The 12,500-nt window shown below is 32.4% G+C and overlaps 1 protein-coding gene across 1 annotated transcript in view; it reads left to right on the top strand.

The window, feature by feature from the left end:
* Positions 1–1,956: 1,956 nt before the first annotated feature.
* LOC137629342 (RING finger protein 207-like) overlaps positions 1,957–12,500 on the top strand; it is a 146,075-nt gene continuing 135,531 nt past the window's right edge. The window contains exon 1 of the mRNA XM_068360598.1: positions 1,957–2,117. Within this exon, the coding sequence (XP_068216699.1) occupies positions 1,957–2,117 (161 nt within the window). The remainder of the gene's footprint in view (positions 2,118–12,500) is intronic.

Raw genomic sequence — 12,500 nt, 5'->3', positions numbered from 1 at the left:
GTATGTTAATCATAATTTAGTCAATTCGATATTATTATCAATGATGATAATTACGATAATAATTCGGCGATGTAGGTGTGGTAAACTCTGTGTAACTCTGTCTTAATGATAATACTATAGTCCATTTCTTTTAGCGATGCATATTTGCACCGACTCGCAGCGGTGCCCTTTTAGCTCGGAAAATTTTCCGGATCGCTGATATGTTGGACGAGATAATTCCAACCAATCAGCGATCACGAAGCTTTTCCGAGCTAAAAGGGCACCGCTGCGAGTTGGTGCAAATATGTATCGCTAAAAGAAATGGACTATAGTGTTTGGGTTTATTTATTCAAAAGAAATACTTATGCATTTTCGGTTTGGTTTTCATCATCCTTAAAACGATTCTTTTTTATTTGTTTGTGTATTTTTATTCTTCAATGAATCTTCTGGCAAAATTAATAATCTTTCATCACCGTGTGATAGTAGGATCCTTCTCTCTAGTCACGGTTCATTTTCCCTTTGCCTACACATACACCAAATAGTCTGGCCTATTCTTTACAAGTTCTCCTCCGTCCTCATACACCTGACAACACTAAGATTACGAAAAAATTTCTTCAGCCAAGGGGTTACGACACTGCAATTGTTCAGTGTCCTTTCCTATTGGTAAGGGTAGAAGAGACTCTTTAGCTATGGTAAGCAGCTCTTCTAAGAGAAGGACACTCCAAAATCAAACCATTGTTCTCTATAGACTTGGGTAGTGCCATAGCCTGTGTACCATGGTGTTCCACTGCCTTGGGTTAGAGTTCTCTTGCTTGAGGGTACACTCGGGCACACTATTCTATCTAATTTCTCTTCCTCTTGTTTTGTTAAAGTTTACATAGTTTATGTAGGAGATATTTATTTCAATGTTGTTACTCTTCTTAAAATATTTTATTTTTCCTTTTTTTTCATTTCCTCACTGGGCTATTTTCCCTGTTGGAGCCCCTGGGCTTATAGCATCCTGCTTTTCCAATAGTGTTGGAGCTTAGAAAGTAATAATAATAATAATAATAATAATAATAATAATAATAATAATAATAATTGTGCCATTATTGCGAATCGTTTTATCCCGTCTTTCGTTATAAAAGTTTACCATTAACGTTAACGTATAACGTTTTTTCGCGTCCTCGAAAATTTACACAAATTTTACGTGAAAAGAACAGAAAAGTATGACGTAACAATTGTGAAAACTTATAGAAAATGTGTAATTTTTGTGATTATTTATTGGAAAGAAAGTTGGAAAAGAATTCTATGGCTTAGAGAAACTGAATATAAAAAAAATCTGAAAAAAAATGGAAATTGAAAAAAAAAGGGTTGTTAGATAAAGAGAATTTGAGGAAGATTGGTTGTTTTTGAAGTGATTTCCAAGTGAAAGTCAAAAAGAAAATCTAGAAAAAAACAGAAAATGTTTCAAATGAAAAAGGTGGAATAAGAGAAATGATAAGATTGTGATAAAGAGATATGATTCCCTTTTATATTGGGCTGGGAAATGATAATAAACTTTATTTTTTTTATTTTTTTCTATTTATATTGAGAATAATTTTTGTTATATACAGTATATATGAGATAACAGAACTTACGCTAAATTTATTAATTGTAATATTTTTCTCTCCAACAGGGAAGGATGGACGGGTAGGCAGGCTGGCGGCCAGTCACGGTAGCCGGGAGGGGAGCGGGGGCCCGGGGGGCAGCGGGCCCACTCCTGGGGGCGGCATCCCCGGCACCACTGGCCCGGGTGGACCGCCCCCGTCCTCGGCAGCCGCCTCCGCTGTCGGAACGGGGAGTCGCCGCCAAGCCCCGGGGCCGGCTGGACCTGGAAGGGGGCCCCTCGCTGCTGGTCAGGCAGGGGGAGGAGACGGTGGGGGAGGGGGAAGTTTTGGTATCGGAGGCGCTTGTGCTGGAGGAGGAGGAGGTGGTGGAGGGGGTGGAGGAGGAGGTATGGACGATGCCCTGGAACAATGGAGTAGAAATCCCTTGTTGTGTTGGTTGTGTGAAGAATTGTACGAAGAGCCCTGTCTGCTGGCCTGCTACCACACCTTCTGTACACGCTGCCTCAGACAAATACTGCACGACAATAAGATAGTGTGTCCGCTCTGTGGGTAAGTAAATCCCCTACTCTCTCTCTCTCTCTCTCTCTCTCTCTCTCTCTCTCTCTCTCTCTCTCTCTCTCTCTCTCTCTCTCTCTCAGTAGTGTCCGCTCTTGTGGGCTAGTAACCCCCCCCTCTCTCTCTCTCTCTCTCTCTCTCTCTCTCTCTCTCTCTCTCTCTCTCTCTCTCTCTCCTGTCGGCATTCGTCACCAACTAATAAGCCTTATTAGCACACAGCTGAAGTGGAGGTGATTTTAAATCCTATATGATTTTAGATATTTCATTTGTTTTGCTGTGAATTATACAAATGTTTTATTGCAGCTTATTTATCCATTTCTTATATATATATATATATATATATATATATATATATATATATATATATATATATATATATATATATATATATATATATATATAAACTTTATCTCTGATTTTAATTGGAATTTATTAAATCGAATATTCTTTCCATGCATTAAATGAGCAGACTGAGAAACAACTTTATTATTATTATTATTATTATTATTATTATTATTATTATTTTATTATAATTACTAGCTAAGCTACAACCCGAGTTGGAAGAGCAAGATACTATAAGCCCAAGGCATCCAACAGGGAAAAATACCCCTGTGAGGAAAGGAGATAAGAAAATGAAAAAAAAAAACGATATGAGAAATAATGAACAACTAAAATAAAATATTTTCAAAACAGTAACAACATTAAAACAGATCTTTCATACGTAGAATATAAAAAGAGACTTATGTCAGCCTGTTCAACATTGAAACATTTGCTGCAAGTTTGAATTTTTTAAGATCTACCAATTCAACTACCCGATAAGGAAGATCATTCCACTTTTTGGTCACAGATAGAATAAAACTTCTATAGTCCATTTCTTTTATCGAGGCATATTTGCACCGACTCGCAGGGGTGACCTTTTAGCTCGGAAAAGTTTCCTGATCGCTGATTGGTTAGAATTATCTTGTCCAACCAATCAGCGATCAGGAAACTTTTCCCAGCTAAAAGGGCACCCCTGCGAGTCGGTGCAAATATGCTTCGATAAAAGAAATGGACTATACTATACTTTTCTACATACACATATACACTTGCATATGCCTACTCTGCTAATCAGGCTCCCATAATTATAATTATTTTCTTTCCATTGAACCTGGAAATCGATTTAAACCTAATTTGTCCGTATTTACATGAATGAATCTTTTTAACGTTGCTAAAAATAATTTTTTGCAATCGTAATCCATGCACCGTGTTCCACTGCAATTACCTCCAAACTGAAAACCCTAAAAAATAAAAATCGGAACCAATCATTCTTTAATCAGTCTAGACATGACCCATACTAGTCACGGTCAGTTGTGAAGAGAATGTGAAACATTGCTCATATTAAAAGATGAATAGCTGTATTCATGAATGAAATAGTAGAGAGTAAGCTAATTGTATTTGAATTAAAGATATTTTAGTACTTAATTCAGCTGTAAAGGTTTTTTTTCTTATTATGTTTATTGTTTTTATAGTAATTCAGCTGTAATGATTTTATTTTCTTTATATATCTACATGAGGAACATTTTATAAAAACTCAATAAACAGGAATAACGGAACTTTTTAAAAAACTCAATAAACAGGAATAACGTAACTTTTCGAAAAACTCAGTAAACAGGAATAATGGAGCTTTTTGAAAAACTCAATAAACAGGAATAACGGAACTTTTCGAAAAACTCAGTAAACAGGAATAATGTAACATTTTGAAATAAACAGTAAACAGGAATAATAGAACTTTTTGAAAAACTCAATAAACAGGAATAACGGAACTTTTCGAAAAACTCATTAAACAGGCATAACGGAACTTTTCGAAATACACAGTAAACAGGAATAACGTAACTTTTTGAAATACACAGTAAACAGGAATAATAGAACTTTTTGAAAAACTCAATAAACAGGAATAACGGAACTTTTTGAAAAACTCATTAAACAGGAATAACGGAACTTTTCGAAAAACTCAGTAAACAGGAATAACGTAACTTTTCGAAATACACAGTAAACAGGAATAATGGAACTTTTTGAAAAACTCAATAAACAGGAATAACGGAACTTTTCGAAAAACTCAGTAAACAGGAATAACGTAACTTTTTGAAATACACAGTAAACAGGAATAATGGAACTTTTTGAAAAACTCATTAAACAGGAATAACGGAACTTTTCGAAAAACTCATTAAACAGGAATAACGGAACTTTTCGAAAAACTCAATAAACAGGAATAACGGAACTTTTCGAAATACACAGTAAACAGGAATAACGTATCTTTTTGAAATACACAGTAAACAGGAATAACGGAACTTTTCGAAAAACTCAGTAAACAGGAATAACGTAACTTTTTGAAATACACAGTAAACAGGAATAATGGAACTTTTTGAAAAACTCAATAAACAGGAATAACGGAACTTTTCGAAAAACTCAGTAAACAGGAATAACGTAACTTTTTGAAATACACAGTAAACAGGAATAATGGAACTTTTTGAAAAACTCATTAAACAGGAATAACGGAACTTTTCGAAAAACTCATTAAACAGGAATAACGGAACTTTTCGAAAAACTCAATAAACAGGAATAACGGAACTTTTCGAAATACACAGTAAACAGGAATAACGTATCTTTTTGAAATACACAGTAAACAGGAATAATAGAACTTTTTGAAAAACTCAATAAACAGGAATAACGGAACTTTTCGAAAAACTCAGTAAACAGGAATAAAGTAACATTTTGAAATACACAGTAAACAGGAATAATGGAACTTTTTGAAAAACTCAATAAACAGGAATAACGGAACTTTTCGAAAAACTCAGTAAACAGGAATAATGGAACTTTTTGAAAAACTCTATAAACAGGAATAACGGAACTTTTCGAAAAATTCAGTAAACAGGAATAATGGAACTTTTTGAAAAACTCAATAAACAAGTATAACGGAACATTTTGAAAAAAAACTCATGAATTCAAATAAAGTGCGAACATAATAGATTAGAATGGTGGTTGGGAAGTGTATGAATATACGTGGAGATCAGTAATATCAAAGATAATGCCTTTGAGAGTTTTTTGAAAGTGCATAGAGTAAATTGGTTTATAGGTGAGTGTTGGGAAGCGTGAGAGAGAAGTGAAGTGGAAGTGCTGGGGATTTTAGCATGTTTTGGGGGTTGACAAAGGGCTCTGACAAAGGGATATAGAGAGAAAAAGGGGGAAAGTAGACTTTGTAGGGAGTGGATAGGGGATCTGTAACGAAGGACTTCGACAAACGTGTCAAGGGTGCGATCCTATGATGGCTTTGTAAATTCTTCTGTAAAAAAAATGGAATTAATTGTACTTGCCCGGTTAGAATTTTTATACAAACACTGTTAGGTTATATAATTGTGTTTGGTATGGCTTACAAATTATCGAGAAGAAGCTTTTTTTTTTTTTTTTTTTTTTTTTTTTTTTTTTTTTTTTTGATAGTATTAAATAGAAAAAAAATATAGACAAGATGATGAGGTAAAACTAGGTACTTGATAAGAGATATATCATGTTAGATTCCATTTTGATTGTTGATAGTATTAAATGATAAGGAATAATGACAAAGGAAATATGTAAGACTATGTATTTGTTAAGAGATATATGTTAGATTCCTTGCATTTACGATTCATTTATTTTAGTTTGGTTTCAAGTCTTCTTTTATTCAAGTTACCATACTTTCTAAAATATGAGTAAAATATATGATTCTATCTGCATCGTATACTATACAGAAGATATGAATTTTGTGATATGTTAAGATAAGATGAAATGGAAGAACAAATATAATTACATAAAAAATTTGACAAAATGGAAATATGTTCATAAAGGTATTATTGCCAAATGAGATAATGTTGGTTAAAAAAACATTATGTTCAAGTTGAAGAAAATTTTTTTGAAGGCTTAGTTGCAGATGAAAGCAAATAAATTCGTGAAAATAAATTTCGTGTCGTTTGAAAATTAAATATTTTTCAAAATTTAGTTCTCGAAGAAAGCAAGAAACCAGTATAGAGTAAAGAAGTAATTTCTATAAACATTTATTTTTATAATGAAGCAAAAGGGAGAGAAATTACTAATGTAGGAATAACTAATAGAAATAGAGGAAAATGCGAGAGATAACTAATGGAAGAGAGAGAGATATTTTAAATGGAGGAAAAGTAGAGAGATTACTAATGGAAATGGAAGGAAACAAGGATGATAACGAATGTAAATGGAAGAAAAAGAGAGATAACTAATGGAAATTCCACCAAAAATTGCCCTATGAGTATAAGTAGGCAGAATGAGACTGCACGAATGTAAATAACTGCAAAAAAGAAAGAAAAATAAGAACTGGGGACGAATAGATTTTTATACAATTGATATTCAGGTAATTGCTGACATTTTTGCTGGCATTTGTCCCCTATATATATATATATATATATATATATATATATATATATATATATATATATATATATATATATATATATATATATATATATATATATATATCTTGAAAAGTTTCCACAATGATGTAAGACGTGTTTGAAAACTTGGTGTATATTTGTAGATATTACAAAAAACGTTTAGAGCTTTCGTCCATCATCTGTGGACTTGGTCACAGATGATGGACGAAAGCTCTAAACGTTTTTTTGTAATATCTACAAATATACACCAAGTTTTCAAACACGTCTTACATCATTGTGGAACCTTTTCAAGATAACAAGGAAGTACGACAATGTACTTGTTTGCACCATATATATATGTATATATATATATATATATATATATATATATATATATATATATATATGTGTGTGTATATATAAATATATATATATATGTGTGTGTATATATAAATATATAGATATATGTGTGTATATATATATAAATATATATATGTGTATATATATGTATATATATATATATATATATATATATATATTTATATATATATATATATATATATATATATGTATGTATGTATGTATGTATGTATCCAATGTTGAAATGTGTAGAAATAAAATGATTTGTTGCATGAATTATTAGAATAATTTACTGAGTAATTTTAAAGCAAATATTCATTTCGAATATGATGCAAACTATGGCAAAAAATTAGAAGTTGCACATCAGGACAAAATATAGATACCTGCTGTGGTACAGTTATAGAAAAAAATAATGTAACAGATGTTAAATCTTCACAATTAATTAGGTAAAACTAACTTTGAGTGTATTTAATCTTGAATTAAAATGATATCTATGTAAAAGAAGATTAAGGAACAGTAATTGCACGAATTACTTAGCAGAAAATAATAGAGTGTGTTTACCCTTAATGCTAAAGGAAAGGTAGTTGGCTAAATAGATTTCAGAACTAATTTATAACAACTGACACGTGAAACCTAGAATAATTCCCTTTGCGTAACTTGGGTTTCAAAAGGAACGAAGAATAATTGATTTGCGAAACACGTGTTTCAGAATGAACAGTGTTTCAGAATGGACGTAAAATCAAGGCTATTTGAAATTGCCGTTTCAGAGAAGACCTAAAATTACCTCCTTGTGTAACTTGAACTTCCAAATATATCTATTTAATTGATATTAATTGAACAATTTAATTGTGAAACTCCAGATATAGAATGAACCGAAAATAACGCACGTGTGAAAGTAGTTTAAATGTTGCTTATGAGGGGCAGAGGCAGGACTATACCCTAGAGACTGACCTTAGACCTTAGATGACCAGCGCTCATGCACCTTCTTCACCTAAGTTAGGATCAGGAAAGGCCAGGCCATGGCTGCTTATGACTCCGCAGATCTATAGGCTCCCCCAAACCCCCATCCTTACCTCACAAGGATGGTGAGCTTGTAGACATTACAAGATACAATCGAGCTTGAGAGAGTCTCGAACCCCAGTCCAGTAGAGGACAAGACAGGGACGTTTCCAATAGGCTACCGCAAACCTAAATGAATCTTGAATATTTGATTTGCAAAACTTGTTTCAATATGAAATAAGATTATTCGATTCCCAAAATCTATATTCAAGAATTAATCGGTGATTAATGGCCTGCAAAATTTCGGTTTTGGGAATAATTTCATGCATAATTGCCATCAATTGATATTATAATTAAGCATTAGTATTTATAAAGATTTGAACCTTGATTGAAGCACTGGAAAGCTGCATTGAAAACAGAATTAGCACGGGAGAAATGCAAGGGATTAGAGAACAGGAAAATCCGTATAATTGGAGTATAAATGAATGTATTAATTTTGGGAACGTGGGCCAAACAGAGGATCAATAAATGTCATGCAGTGAATACGATTTTTATTTTGAGGTAGAAAATTATTTTTTTTATAAGGCATATTCCTTTAAGATATATTCGATATATTTTATTTTTATTGAGCAAAGGGAAATATTAGTAAATAATAGATTCAATTGATAAGTACTAATTCTCTGTAATTGAAAATTATATTGTGAGATTATGAAGATTTTACAGTCAGTTATCATAATTTTCTCTTCAAAATCAACTAGAAATTCGTACTTAAAGGTTAGGTAGAAAGGAAGTAGTCTTTGATATATATATATATATATATATATATATATATATATATATATATATACATATATATATATATATATATATACATATATATATATATATATATATATATATATATATATATATATATATATATATAAATTATATATATATATGCGTGTGTGTGTATATACATACACATATACATATATATTCATATATATACACACTTTATGTATATACATGTATGTATATGCATATATATATATATATATATATATATATATATATATATATATATATATATATATATATAAAGGTTTCATTCAGTGTTAGTTCTGGATATATATGTTGGAAGAAGCAGGAGGTTTTCGGTTAGGGATTTCAATAACAGAGAGGTCTTAGTTGGGTTCTAGTACCTTAATTTGGGGAATGAGAAGATATAGTCTAGTGAAAATGCTTTTTGAAACACCTTGGCTGTTGGTGATGTATAGCTTCGAAACAAGATTCATACATTGAAAGTAGAAGGAAGAATACGTTGATAAATCGATGATAAAAGATGTTCTCCAAAGCTTTACTTCATTGAAGAAGATTTGGATATGTATTTGATATTTTAGTTTGGCAAGGTGTTGGCTGTAGACATTAAATGAAGTTACGATAGCTGACTTTTGTCTGGAAGTAGTGCAAAAAGCGTGTATATATTAGGAGTATGCCAATTTCAATCATGTGGTCATATGATCAACAGGGAGATCTTACCAACATAGGCTTAATTTATTGAATTACAAGGTAAATAAAACACATTTTTTTAAAAGGATGAAAGATTGTTTGAAGTGCTGTTGTAAGACTTGAAATAATGAAGGTCTTGTTGAGGTGTTAAAGAGGATGGAGCAGTTAATCAAAGTTGTTTCTGTGGAGAAAGGATTGCGAGTTAGGGTATGGATTTAAGAACTCACTTAAGATAAACATTTAGAGTTTGTCGTAAGGAATAATAGAAAGCTGAGAAAACTAGAGCTGAGGTGGTATAGTGGACTAGCGTGCTTTATATGGTTTGATTACAGGAACTGATAGAATTAAAAACTATAAAAGTAGCTACGTAGTTTTTGGGGCTACTCTAAGAACAAGTACCCATGCCTGGATGAAGTCAACATAATCTAACCAACCAACGATACCAGTTAATAATCGCTTGATAATATGCTAAGGAGACCTTAAGAGTGTAGAATCAGCTTCAATACAACGATGTCGAAGCAGAAGAACTAAAAACCAATGGTGTGTTAAATGCACGCCAGATGTTGGCGAGTAGTACAGGTTTAGAAATAGTCAGAATGCTGTTTATTGACTTCTGTTTAAGTGTATTATTATTATTATTATTAAATGCTAAGCTACAACCCTAGTTGGGAAAGCAGAATGCTATAAGCCCAGGGGCCTCAACAGGGAAAAAACCCCAGTGAGAAAAAATAAGGAAAAATAAAGTATTTTAAGAATAGTAACAATATTAGAAAAAAATATTTCCTATATAAACTATAAAAACTTTAACAAAACAATAGGAAGAGAAACTAGATAGAACAGTGTGCCCGAGTGTACCCTCAAGCAACAGAACTCTAACCCAAGACAGTGGAAAACCATGGTACAGAGGCTATGGCACTACCCAAGACTAGAGAGCAATGGTTTGATTTTGGAGTGTCCTTCTCCTAGAAGAGCTGCTTACCATAGCTGAAGAGTCTCTTCTACCCTTACCAAGGGGAAAGTAGCTACTGAAATATTACAGTGCAGTAGTTAACCCCTTGGGTGAAGAAGAATTGGAGTGGTTGGAGTCATTTTCTATGAAAATGAGTAGTTCCTGATAGATTAATGACAGTTCCTACCAAATTAATAGCTATCAAAAGATTGTATGACGAATTTAAAGTATGTAAAGTTTTTAACTGAGTCTGACTGGCTTGGTTTTAAAAATTTATCTGAGACAGGGATGTGTTATGTCTCCACAGTTCTTATAATACTATCATGAATGGGGTGATGCCAGAAGTCAGAAATGGGCAGTTGACGTAAATACAGATTTGTGGTATAAGAAGGCAGGTCGTTAAATGGCATTTTGAATGAATTTTGTTTATAAACAATGCGGAACTGATTGAAGATAGTGAAGAGAAGCTCCATATATTAGTGAAAAGGGGAAAGGTTGAAAGTGCTTGAAAAAGAAGAAACTTGAGAGTATTTGTGTGCACGAGTTAAGTTATGAGAGTAAGTGAATACAAATGTACATAGAAAGAAAATGGAAGAAAAAGAATGTTATAAGTATCATGTGGTAAATATTTTGGACGGTAATAGGATGAGAGAAGAGGCGAGTCTGTATATATATAAAGCAAGAAAGGTTGCCACGTGTATGTTACCCATATGGTTCAATTCTCTGTAAAGAATGGAACATGATTTGTTTGTGAAAAGGTTACACATATGGTAGTATTGAGAATAAGACCCAGGCAGTACATGCAGGATTAGATTGTTGGTAAACATTTTGTGTAGTGATATTAATGTTTTCCGAAAGTGAGGTTCGCCCAAGACGTTCCATTTTGAAGTGTGAATATGCCAGTGATATTTTTGGGGGGTTATAGAAGACAACCCTTCATATAAGGGAACTGCTTATAATGGAGAAGAGAAGCCATATATATGCATATATATATATACATATATATATAAATATATATATATATATATATATATATATATATATATATATTTATATATATATGTGTATATATATATATATATATATATATATATATATATATATATATATATATATATATTTATATTCATTTTAAGGGTGATTATAACAATGATATTTTTTTAGGGGCGAAGCAACCGCCCTCCATTGAAACCCCGTGATATTGAGAAATGAAGCCAAATACATACATACAAATATATATATATATATATATATATATATATATATATATATATATATATATATATATATATATATATATATAGATAGATAGATAGATATATAGATATATATATATATATATATATATATATATATATATATATATATATACACATACATACACATACACATAAATATATACATACACCCATTCATAGATACATACATGCCTGTGTATAAAATTTGTACACGACGTATTTACGTATGTATGCGTTTTAATAAAATGAGTGTCTTGCGCTCTGCGACCGATCCCAGTGGTAACAGAGTAACGGCTCTGCACATGCAATGGATGATAGCGTGGAAATCGGAACGGCTCCCATGGCCCAGGATTTATGTAGAGTTGAAAAATCCTCGCGAATAAACCAGTGTGTTGTGGCTTTTCGGTTTTATATAAAGTATTTGGAACTGTTGGGACCGAAAAGTACTTGAACGCAGTGACCAGTAAATTGAAGGGTATATAGATATAAAAAAAAAAGAAAATCGTTCTGAAATGCTTCCCTGTGGTTGAGAGAGAGAGAGAGAGAGAGAGAGAGAGAGAGAGAGAGAGAGAGAGAGAGAGAGAGAGAGTTGAAATATATTTATTTTTTATTTTGCTAGGCCTGTTTTTGGTTATGTAGGATTTTTCAAAATCGTGTCTATTTTTGGTCTGTAACTGGAAATTTTTTATATACTGCTTACCAATCATTTTAACACCACCACCAACAACAACAAATGCAGCCATTTTTAGTCCACTGCAGGACAGTGGCCCTAGATGCCTTTAAATGCAGACGTTGCATAGTCCACTCAGGAAAGGTTCAACCATGTCCTTTAAATGATTCTGTTTCTAGTCCAGTGCAGGACAAGGTCCTCAACCATGTCCTTTAAATGATTCTGTTTCTAGTCCAGTGCAGGACAAGGGCCTCAGAA

The sequence above is a fragment of the Palaemon carinicauda genome, chromosome 37 (assembly GCF_036898095.1).
Source record: "Palaemon carinicauda isolate YSFRI2023 chromosome 37, ASM3689809v2, whole genome shotgun sequence".
NCBI lineage: Eukaryota > Metazoa > Arthropoda > Malacostraca > Decapoda > Palaemonidae > Palaemon > Palaemon carinicauda.
This window is presented reverse-complemented; position numbering and strand designations above follow the sequence as displayed.